General features: G+C 40.7%; 1 protein-coding gene across 1 annotated transcript; it reads right to left on the bottom strand.

The window, feature by feature from the left end:
• Positions 1 to 782: 782 nt before the first annotated feature.
• Positions 783 to 1,925, bottom strand: LOC136069337 (uncharacterized). The gene has a single exon (XM_065777758.1). The coding sequence runs from the start codon at positions 1,923 to 1,925 to the stop codon at positions 783 to 785; it is 1,143 nt and encodes a 380-aa protein (XP_065633830.1).
• Positions 1,926 to 11,960: the final 10,035 nt, after the last annotated feature.

The raw sequence follows: 11,960 nt of genomic DNA, 5'->3' as shown, positions 1-11,960 counted from the left end.
GGATAACTATCCTTAGTGCAAGCCTTGTTCAAGTCAGTAAAGTCTACATACATCCTTCACTTGCCGTTTGCCTTCTTTGCCATCACCACATTGGCTAACCAATTTGGGTAATAAACTTCCCAGATAAACTGTGTTGTGATCAGTTTCTAAACCTCTTCCATGATAGCCTTATCTCGTTCAGGAGTAGACACCCTCTTCTTTTGACGAACAAGCTTAGAAGAGGGGTACACATTCAATCGATGAGTAATTACACTTAGATCGATACCTGGCATGTCTTCATAACTCCACGCAAAAACATCGATACTCTTCTTCAGAAACTGGACGAGATCTTTTTTTGCCTTCTCCTTCATACTTATTCCAATTTTGATGAACTTTTCAAGATCACTTTCTTGTAATAAGATGTCCTCCAATACTCTAGTAGGTTCCGTGATAACTTTTCTCTCCTCTATACTCATTGTCTGCACCTGCTCGTCCAAAGCCAACATGGCTAAATAACATTCTTTGGTTGCCAACTGATCTTCTTGTGCTTGTCCTATCCCATACTCCATAGGGAATTTGATTGACAGATGGTAGGTAGAGGTTACTGCCTTCCAACTGTTTAAGGTTGGCCCTCCAATGATGGCATTGTATGAGGATGAACAATTCACCACAAGGAAATTCACTTCCTTAGTTAACTGTTATGGGTATGACCCCACCACTGCAGGCAATGTAATGGTGCCCATGAGTTGCACTTTCATTCCTCCAAATCCTATCAGTGGTGAACATACTAGACGAAATTGATCTCATCCAAGCCTCATTTGCTGGAAGGTGGGGTAATACAATATATCTGCTGAGCTTCCATTATCCACCAACACCTTCCTAGTTGTGTAATCTGCGATGAGTAGGGTAATGACAATTGTATCGTCATGTGGATGATGGATTCTTTCAGCTTCCTCATCCGTGAAAGAAATGGTTGGCTCATCTATCCCCCTCGTCCTTGGGGATCGTCCAGAGAGTTGAACGTTTTGCACCACTTTGAGATACGTCTTCCTTGATTTGAAAGACTGTCCTACTGAAGTCCCTCCCATAATAACCCTTATTTCTCCAAGTGGGGGCCGTGATGATTCTTCCTTCTTTCCCTTCAACTTCTTATCTTTATGATCACTTCCAATGAAGTGCCTCAATTTTCCTTGTCTAATGAGATTCTCAATCTGTTGCTTCAAGTCATAACACTCATCCATGTCATGCTCATGATCTCTATGAAAGCAGCAATATTTATTCTTATTGCGCTTGTTTTGATCTTCTTTCATCTTCTCTAGCCACTTCAAGGAAAGATCATCCTTGATTTGCAAGAGCACCTGATCGAGTGGGGCATTTAAGGATGCATAATTCTGATTCCTTGCTGAAGGGTTTGCCTTCTTGTTATCTCGGTCCTTCTTATCTTTCGTTTGTCCCTTCTTTGGACGAGGCCCTTGTTTAGAGTGATGCGTGGGGTTTACTTCCATTCTCTCAGTTCTCTTCCTCTTCTTAGCTATGATTATGTCTTCTGCATTCATAAAGTTTTGGGATAAATGGACGAGTTTAGCCATGGACTGAGGCTCTTTCTCATAAAGCTTGTGAATGAATAAGTCCGAGTTAACCCCATTATGGAAGGCTGCCAATAATAGCTTGTCATCCACCTCGTCTACTATCAAGGCTTCCCTGTTGAAACAAGTGATGAAAGACTGTAGACTTTCATTCTCTCCTTGTTCTATAGTTAACAGGCTAGACGAGGAGCGCTTGTGTCTTTGCTCTCCGTTGAAGTTATTGACAAATAACTTACTCAACTCTTCAAAAGAACTGACTATGCTTAGAGGTATCTTGCTAAACCACACTCGTGTTGGTCCTTTAAAGGCGGTAGGGAAGGCTCTGCACATAATCTCGTCTAGAACCCCTTGGAGATGCATTGTAGACTTGAAATTGTAAGATGATCGAAAGGATCACGCGTTCCATCATATGAATCCAATGAAGGCATTTTGAACTTTGGGGGCAAGGGATGGCCAATTATGGAAGCTATGAAAAGGGAATCTGTTCAATGAACCAAATCTTCTATGGGATTTTCCCTTCTCATGATTCATCTCCTTCTCCAAGTGTGGCACCCATTGCGAAGTGGTGTCCCTTGATTGAGTTTCGGGCTCAGCATTTCCCCCTTTATCTTTTTGACTCTAGGCTTGTCCTTCAATATATCCTTCACGATGCTGTCTCAGATTAATCTCCCTAGTCAATTCTTGGTTCTGGCAAGTTAACTCCGCCATGGCGGCTACCATAGACTATATGTGTTGGATGGAAGGCGGCTATGTGACAGCCGCTGATTGGTGATCTCGATTGGGATTACTAGAAGCATCCCTACTCTCTTAGTGGCCTGGGCTAGTGGCCATTGATCTTGTCCAAACCATACAGCTTTTTGTCAGAGAAAGATAAACTGTAAAACTCGAAGTTTCTCCTTCCCATAGACAGCACCAACTGATGCTGCATAGAATTAGTAGGCTGAATGTTCCGGCTTCGATGGACCAACGGTTATTATGAAAGACTGCTAAGATGAACACACTATCAAAAGGGGACCAGAGTGGACCAGCTAAACACCCTCTAATGGCTAAGTTAGTTTCTTGCAAAAAAAAAGAGTTTCAACTTTTCAGAAGTAAAATCTCAGATTGCACTTTCTTCGATTTGATTCAGACCGGTCCTTATATAGAGAAACTTAGAGCAGTTATTGGCTTAGTAACTTCCCAAGATTTGTGGAAATCAGTGAGTCCGGACATAACTTCCTCAATTGTTATAGGAGTTACAATCGCTGGTGGAAGTTAAGTACTTATGAAGAATTTGTGGCGATAAATATGGGTTGGGTAACTGCTCCAAGGTTTTGTGGCTCGAATCCTTCACACACAATTGAATCTATTCTTAAGAGTTTTCCCAAGTGTTGTGTGGTCGTCCATGTGCTTTGTCCATAGATGACTCTTACATTATATATCTTCCCTCCAGACCAAATAGTCACACATAAGGAGGAAGGGGAGGTTGTCATTCCTATGATTGCTTTCATAGAAGGAGGAATGACATTCCCCATAGGTAGGGTGACTCGAGACTATCTGATCAACCATCAGTTGACTCCTCATCAGTGCGCCCCTAACCTATTTAGGGTCTTGGGTAGTATAGACGCTCTTAATGAGTATATTGGCCTGACACTCACATGCCACGATGTCGTCCATATGTATGAGTGCCACAAGCTCAAAGGCGCGGGATATTACCTCAAGTCTCGGTCTAACATTGTTAGACTGATATTGTGTCTTCTCAAGTCTAACAAAGGCATGAAGGATGACTACCTAATCGCCTCTGGGGATTGGCATAACAGTCTTCACTGCCTAACTTGGGAGGGAGATCTAGGTGGGGTACCCTAGGTTTAGGTCCCCTGGCATGGGGTTTAGCCCCTATAGCTTCATTTCCTTTCAATTTCAACACTTCGCCTTCCTTTGATGATAATTTTTATTAATCTAACCATAATTTCCTTCTTGGACGTTGCCTTAAGATTTAGTCTGGTCAATGTTCTAGCTCTCAATAAGTTGCTGAGGTCTGAGATTTTTGTGAGTACAAACGGGCAACTGCGAGTCATCCACCTAGTATTGGACTTCAAGCTCCTATCAACTGCGTACCAAGACGTGGGCCAAGCCATAAGGGCAAGTAATCCTAGAATCCACCGGATCAACATTTCGCGACCTGGTTTCTTAGCTCGAGAAGATCTTCCATCGATCATATTGCTACTTCAATAGGTTCTACCTTAAGAAACAACACCACCAAGGGAGGAGATTGCCTCTTCACGCTCATCACTCGCGGAGGAGATAGATAAATTTCACTTCGAGGAAGAGGAGAACCTAGGGGCTCAACTAATTCACATATCAAACGCCGAGGACGAGCCTGATAGGCAATTAGGTGTTCACGCCCCTACTTTGGTGATTGCCCATCCGGACAACACCTCCGAAGAAGAGGAAGACGGGATAGCACTAAACCTGGGGAACAAAGGCCTAAGAGACCTTATGGCCATAAGGAACAAGGTATCAACTTTGAAAGAAGCCCCCGAGACCCAAGTTCCTACCCCTCTTCCCCCTCCTCTTCCTCTACCTCCTACTGACCTTGGACTGCACGCCATTCAAAATCTAAAGAAGAAAATGCCAATCCAAGAGCTTGGAGAAGGGGAGATGGGCCCTCAAAAGGGGACTAAACAGCAGAAAGTGGCCAAAGACCCTCGGGACAAGAGGTCCACTTTTGTGGACAGTCGAGAGGAGCAAACTAGGGCTGAGGTGTGCCTTCAGCAACGCACTTGGTCTTTTTTACTTGAAATGGATGGGGCTGCCATCCTTTGGAACGCCTCTGTCAGGGAGTTCCAAAGAGGTCACGCTCCATACATAGCTGAGGCCTTGGAGCAGCCATTTCTCTTACTGAAGGATATGGACGTTGTAAGGAAGTGGAAGCAGCAAGACCTCTTCATGTCCCTAAAAAGGGACCTTGCCATGGTAAGTTTATAGTTACACATCTTTTATTTATTTTAGTACTAATGAGTTTTTTCTCTCTCTTTCGTTCTCATGGGGTTGCTATATTGTTTTTGCGCAAATCAATCAGGAGGTCTTTATGGTCGAGGAATGGGTCAATGAGGCTTGAAACAATGTTAGGAACAAGGTCCACCTCCGCCTCGAGACTGAAAAGGCCTTGGGGGTTGCGAAAGAGGAAAATGCAAAGCTGCTCTCCAAGTTGACTACCAAGGAGAGGGAAAGAAAGAGTGCTCAGGCAGGATTAAAGACTGCCGAGACTTAAGCTGAAGACCAAAGCAAGTTGCTGTATCAGACTAAGTTGTAGTTAGCTACTTCAAGGTAACTTGTGCTGAATCTGAAGGCAGAGCTGCAGAAGGCTAACGAGGCAACTCAGTTAGCCAAGGAGGTAGCAGAGGATGAAAAGCAAGCATCCTACACCCTCGGCGTGGAGGAGATGCAAGCCTAGCTCACTGAGGAGCTAGCCGAGGTATGGAAGGATTACTGCGAAGCTACATGGACAGAAGCCCTCAATGTTGCAGGAGTCCCTGTAGATTCAGAGTGGAGGTAATCGGGGAAAGTATACTACCGCCCTGAGATCCGTGAAATCCCGATTGGCCTCCCATCCCCCTCTGCCATTGCTTCTGAGTCTTCAGAGCAGCCTCTAACTGCACAGGCTGCTCTCCCCCTCCTTGAGGCTTCAAAAGGACCCAGCCAAGCTGATGATCAAGGCCAAGGGGCTGAGGGGGCCAAAGACAAAGGTAAGGGCAAGGGGACTAAGCCCCCCTAGAGTCCAAGGATGCTGTTAAGGCCAAAGCGAAGAAGACGAAGGCCAAGACCAAATAAAGTGATCCTTAGGTCAAGGATGTCCCTGCCTCCTAGCCAGGCCAAAAAGAAGACCCCCCTAAGGCCAAGAAGTAGCACTTAGGATTTAAACTGTAGTTTCTTTTCTTCTTCTTCTTCTTCTTCTTTTTTTTTTTTTTTTTTTTTTGTAGTGACATTCTGTCACTGTATATAATGTACTTCCTCTGTTTAATGGAAATTCTTTTCTTTTTATCTCTCGCACCTTTACTTTATATGCTTTGAAGCTCATTTCTATTGCAAATAGCATTGAACCGTTGCTGTTCTGTCTTTAATAAAAACTAACAATAATACACTACTAATAATCTAAGTAATTTGATGAAAAAGTACCAGCAATAAAGAGACCTATCACATATTTGTATTGAAAAATGAACTTTCTACCACGAAGACTGAACCTAATGAAGACAAATATATACTTTATAAAAATAAAAGGGTAGACAAACCTCGTCCTATTCATCACTTAGATAAATAAATGAGGACTTCAACTTACTCAAAGCCATCAATCCAAGGAGTTGGTATAACCTTGGATCTATTTTGGTACTTAGTAAAAGACCAATAGATATCATAGTGTTAATTTTCCCCTAGTATGTGATCCAAGGGATCAGTCATGACTAGGGTTTTGTTTAATACTTAGAAGAATATTGTAGAGTGTTAATTTTCTCAAAGTATGTGGTCAGAGAAGCTAGGCATGTCTAAGGTTCAATTTAACACTTAGGAAAATGTCGTAGAGTGTTAATTTCCCCTAAGCATGTGGTTTAAGGAACCAGACATGTCTAAGGTTCTGTTTAACACTTAGGAAAATATCATTTAAGTATTAATTTAGCCGAAGCATGTGGTCTGGGGAGCCAGGCATGACTAAGGTTCTGTTTAATACTTAGAAAAATGTCATAGAGTGTTAATTTCCCCAAAGCATGTGGTCCAAGGAGGCAGACATGTCTAAGGTTCTGTTTAAAACTTACTAAAATGTCATTTAAGTACTAATTTAGCCAAAGCATATGGTCCAGGGAGCTAGACATGACTAAGATTCTGTTTAACACTTAGGAAAATGTCATTTAAGTACTAATTTAGCCAAATCATGTGGTCCGGGGAGCTAGACATGACTAAGGTTCTGTTTAATACTTAGAAAGATAATATTGGGAAGTACAATGTATTTAAACAATGAATGAGCATATGGCAAAAGAAACTTTCATTAATAATAATACATTTTTAGGTTGTTTACATTCAAAAGGCATGGTATAACATGTTCATCTAGGTCTTCGAGGAAATATACTCCTATACCAGCCACCAAGGTGATGTGATATGGCCTCTCCCAGTTAGGCCCTAATTTTCCCCATGTTGGGTTCTTTGCAGTACCTAAAACCTTTCTCAACACTAAGTCACCAGGCACTAATGGTCTCAGCTTCACATTAGCGTCATACCCTTGCTTGAGTTTGTGTTGGTAATATGCCAACTAGACCATGGCATTCTCCCTTCTTTCTTCAATCAAGTCTATACTCTTTTCTAGCAATTCGTTGTTGTCGCTTGGACTGAAAGAGCTTGTCCTCTACGTTGGGAAGCCAGTTTCTAAAGGAATAACCGCCTCGACTCCATAAGTCATTGAAAAGAGGCTCTCTCCTGTTGATCTGCGAGGTATGGTTTGGTATGTCCAAAGGACATGTGCCAACTCTTCCACCCATTTTCCCTTCGCATCATCTAGCCTCTTCTTGAGTTCATTCACTATGACCTTGTTAGCAACCTCAACTTGTCCATTCCCTTAGGGATAAGCTAGGGTAAAGTATCTATTCATAATTCCCAGGTCACAATAGTATCTCCTAAAAGACTTGCTATCGAACTAAAGGTCATTGTTCGGGATGAGTGTATGAGGGACCTCGAACCATGTGATAATGTTTTTTCAAACAAACTTCTTGGCATCTACATCCCTAATATTTGCCAAGGGCTCAGCTTCAACCCACTTAGTGAAGTAGTCCATGCCGACTAACAAGTATCTCTTATTTGTTGCTGCCTTGGGGAAAGGGCCTACAATGTCTAAGCCCCATTGAGCGAATGGCCAAGGGCTAGATAGAGGATTAATGACTCCTCCTGGTTGGTGTATGTTTGGCGCGTACCTTTGACACTGGTCACACTTCCTTACATATTACTATGCTTCCTTTTGCATGTTTGGCCACCAGTAGTCTTGAGTGATGGCTCTGTGTGACAAAGTCCTGCCTCTAGTGTGACTCTTGTAAATCCCCTCATGTAACTCCTAAAGAAGTGATTCTATTGCCTCGGGGTGTATGCACAGCAAGTATGGCCCAAAAAAGGAGCGTTTATATAATTTTTGGTCCTTGGATATCCAGAACCGAGGAACCTTTCTCCATACCTTGTCAACTTCTGATTTCTCCTCGGGCAAGGTGTCCTCCTTCAAGAATAGTACCATACGGTCCATCTAGTTAGGCCCTACTCTAACTTGGTGAACATGGACCACCTCTCTTTTCACTTTTGTGGGCTTGTAGAAATTATCTACAAGGATGACTCAAGGTAAGTTCTGTGCCAAGAAGGTTGCAAGTGTGGCTAGGGAATCAGCATGTGTGTTTCCACTTCTAGAGATATGTAATAGGTTGAAAGATTCAAACCCTGATTGCAAGTGTCTAACCTGACTCAGGTACCCTTGCATTCTTCCATCTTTTGCTTCAAACTTTCCTTTCACTTGACCAATGACCAATCTCGAGTCCGAGAACATCTCTACTGCCTTTCCGCTCATTCTTTGAACCATGGCCATTCCCATCAGTAGAGCCTTATATTCAATTTCGTTATTTGTGGTCGAAAAGCCTAGCCTCAATGATTTCTTAATAGTAATCATTTTGGGGATATTAGAACTAGCCGCACTCCGGATCCCTTCTGATTTGCTGCACCATTAACATAAACTTTCCAGGTTAAGGGATCTTGTTGGGAGACCATGCCAACTAATTTTCCATTCATGCCACGCTTCTCTGCTTCTACTTCCGAAGGGGATTCAGCAAACTCGGTTACCAGATCTGCGAGAACCTGACCCTTGACAGACTTTCTTGGGATTTCGAGGTGGCTGCAAACTGTTGATTGCCTTAATATGGTTAGGGCTAACTTCAATTTTGTGATGTGTAACCATGTACCCCAAAAACTTCCCTAATCTGACCCTGAAAGAACACTTGAAAGCATTGAGTCGCAGTTTGTGTTTCCTCAGAATTTCAAAAATGTTTCCGAGGGCTCTTATATGCTCAAACACCACCTTACTCTTCACTACCATGTCTTCTATATAGACCTCAATACTTTTGCTCAATTGTGGTTCAAACATCCTAGTTATCATCCTTTGATAGGTAGATCCTACATTTTTAAAACCGAAAGGCATCACCTTGTAATGGTAATTTTCAGTGGGAGTGATAAAAGCTGTCTTTTCCTAGTCATCTAGGGCTAGCGGTATCTAGTGGTATCCTTGAAAGGCATCTAAGAAGCTCATCCGAGGATGGCCTACAATTGCTTTACTAGCTGGTCTATCCTAGACATAGGGAAGGGATCTTTTGGGCAAGCCTTATTTAGATCTATGAAGTCCACACATACACGCCACTTTCCACTCTTCTTCTTCACCATCACAGTGTTGGCCAGCCACTCAGGGTAGAAAACCTCCTTGATAACCCCTGCCTAATTGAACTTCATCTCATCTTTGACAGTATCAGAGTAATCCTTGGATGAGCGCTGAGGTGGATGCTTCTTTATGTTGACACCTTATTTTGCAACCCGCATTTAACCTCACTTGGAGGGTAAATTGCATTTAACCTCACTTGGAGGGTAAGAGGGTAATTTTACCTTGAAAATATGCATCTTGATTCCGGTCATTAGATCCTTAATCTCATTTCACCAAAATGATCTTGATGTTGTAACGATCAAACCGACTGGTCATAAGCTTTAATCGGATCACCTGATTGAAAGTTATCATCAAATCAAGTTTTAATGGCCGAGATGCACTATCACAAATTGAGTCCGACTATATGTGATTATGAACAATTGATTTCAATTGGTTATAAGTGTAATCAATTTGAGATCAATGATATGTCATAATTTGATTGGTTAGGACTACATTTTATGGCGAGGTTGCATACACTTAATTAATTAGATATTTAAACATTAATTATTCAATGAGTAATTTGTACAATTATCTTTTAATTAGAGTAAACTTAGAACCAATTAAGTCTAAAATGGGAGTGATTGGAGTCATTTAATGTTAATTGGGAGCTAATTTGGGGCCTATTAATGTTAATTGTGCTGAAACCATTTTCTAACAATTGACCTCTGCTCACCATTTCATCAATATCTCTTAGAATATTTTGAATCTATGAATGAGGTTAATTTTCTCAGAAACTAGACATCCAGGGCTTCAATTTAAGCATAAGAATGAGACGATTCCGATCAGAATTAAGTCAGATATGATTTTTGAAGTTGGCTCTACAGGCTGTTACAGTAGTTATGGGAAAACTAAATTTTGGCTTGCTCCTCACTCTCACCAATCTTTCTATTTATTGTACCAGATTTTCCCCAAGACTAAAATAAGGTCTAGGTTTATGATTCTTGTCAACCCTCATTAAATAACCTTCCATTCATATTTCCTCTACCATTACAATATAAACCCTCCATCTCCTTCATTCCAAAGCACACAAAAAACCCTCCTCTCTTCTTCTCTCTTGAGTTATAGTGAAGTAGAATAGTCTTGTCATATCTTGGTTTTCCTGAGACTTAAGGTATTGAGTGAGACTCACTCTCCTTCTCCTAGTTCTTCTTTTTTTTTCCACCCTTAGGACCTCCACCAAGAGTCTCCTCCTCTACCATATGGATCTTACACAAAGGTTGAATCTCTTTCCCTAACTAGTTTTTTTTTTTTTTTTTTTTTTTTTTTTTTTTTTTTTTTTTTTTTTTTTGCCATAATGAGAGTTTAAGATTGAAGCATGATAATAATCATTTAAATTCCTTTGAATATGTTTGAATGTTCTTAATTGTTCTTATATATTCTTCACATGTTCTTGGTCGTTCATCACATGTTCTTAGGGTTTATCACATCCACACACTTTAAATTCAACATGCAAATTGATTGATAATATATTGGATGATGTGATATGAATGTTGGTCACCATAGTCTAGAAGATTGGTTTCACCAAGCAAGGTGGGTGCCTAACACCTTCCCACTTTGTAACATAGCCTCCGAGTTTAGATCAATGTTTAATAGATCAGATGCTTATCCATGTAATTTTCGATTTCTAGATTGTAACAAGGAAACAAAGCCATGTACTTTATCTTAGATTGTATCTAGGACCAAAGCCATGTAATTTCCTATGATCAATGTAAATTCAATTTCAAATTAATAAAATAAGGAATTTTTCAATTTTGGTTTTCTTATTTATTCTAATAATTAAATAAGTGGCGACTCCATTATTAAACCCTTAATCTAAAGGGGAAAATATAACTAGTCGAACCTCAATTTTGAGAGGCAACAACATAACTCTACCCATTCATATAGGTTTGGCCCAACATTTATAAAAATGGGTCGGAGGCGTGATCTCTCATATCCATTAGCTACACAAAAGATTTGGAATTAGATGAAAAGAACAATAGAGCTCTTTTTTTTCTTTTTTCTTTTTTAATTTTATTTAGGGACAAAACTTAAGTATAATATTTTAGGTGCTATTTCTTAAGTTTCTTTTTTATGATTCAGCCATGTGACTACTTAACTAAAAAATACACTTGCATCCCATGAGAAAAAATCCACATGGCAGAATCTTAAAAGGGAAATCTAAGGAATAGTACCTGAATATTGTACATAAATCTTGCTCTTTATTTAGGGACTACAGTCATTCGTTTGAAACATTAGAAATTACAAACAAGTTATGAAAGCAATAGTGTACTTTGGCTTTTACTATATTTTTGGTAGGGTTAATTAAAACTTGGGTATAGTACTGTAGGGGTGAAAGGCCCAAGAAAATATATCTACATATGTATTGGGCCAGAGGCCCAATTTGAAAAAAGTAAGTAGTCCGAGGATGGGTAGACGCTGTCATAAGCATCCGTGTCAGTAGGTAAAGAGGTGAGGTTTGATCATGATTGCCTATGAGGGCTGTCCGAGGAGGAATGCTACCTCGGCTGCACAAAGCCGATGTCAGAAGGTGTGGTCTGCCATCAAGAGCAACGTTCCGGATCATTTCATAGACGAGGATAAGTATCAGGAAGGAACAGGACGAGGAAAAGCTATGAAATATTTAAAAGAAAGCTGCTACCACCGCATTGAATGCTTTGCAATTAACTCTCTGGCCGTATTAATAAGGAAGTGATATTTGAACAGTAGTTTTCAGCCTTACAGCTACTATCCAAAGATTTCAAGAAGGTGCTGATGGGATAAGGATCAACACCAACAATCTAATCTGCACGTGGAGGGTGGAGATGAAAGGGGAAAATAGTATAAAATGGAAGAGATACCCTGAGAGAAAAGAATCGAGAAATCAAGAGAAAAATACTGTAGCAATCAAGAATTAAACTTGTAATCAAACTTGAGAGAAATATATAAGAACT

The sequence above is a fragment of the Quercus suber genome, unplaced genomic scaffold (genome assembly GCF_002906115.3).
Source record: "Quercus suber isolate HL8 unplaced genomic scaffold, Cork oak 2.0 scaffold_163, whole genome shotgun sequence".
Lineage (NCBI taxonomy): Eukaryota > Viridiplantae > Streptophyta > Magnoliopsida > Fagales > Fagaceae > Quercus > Quercus suber.
Note: the sequence above shows the minus strand (reverse complement) of the source record. Positions and strands in the feature narration are given on the sequence as shown.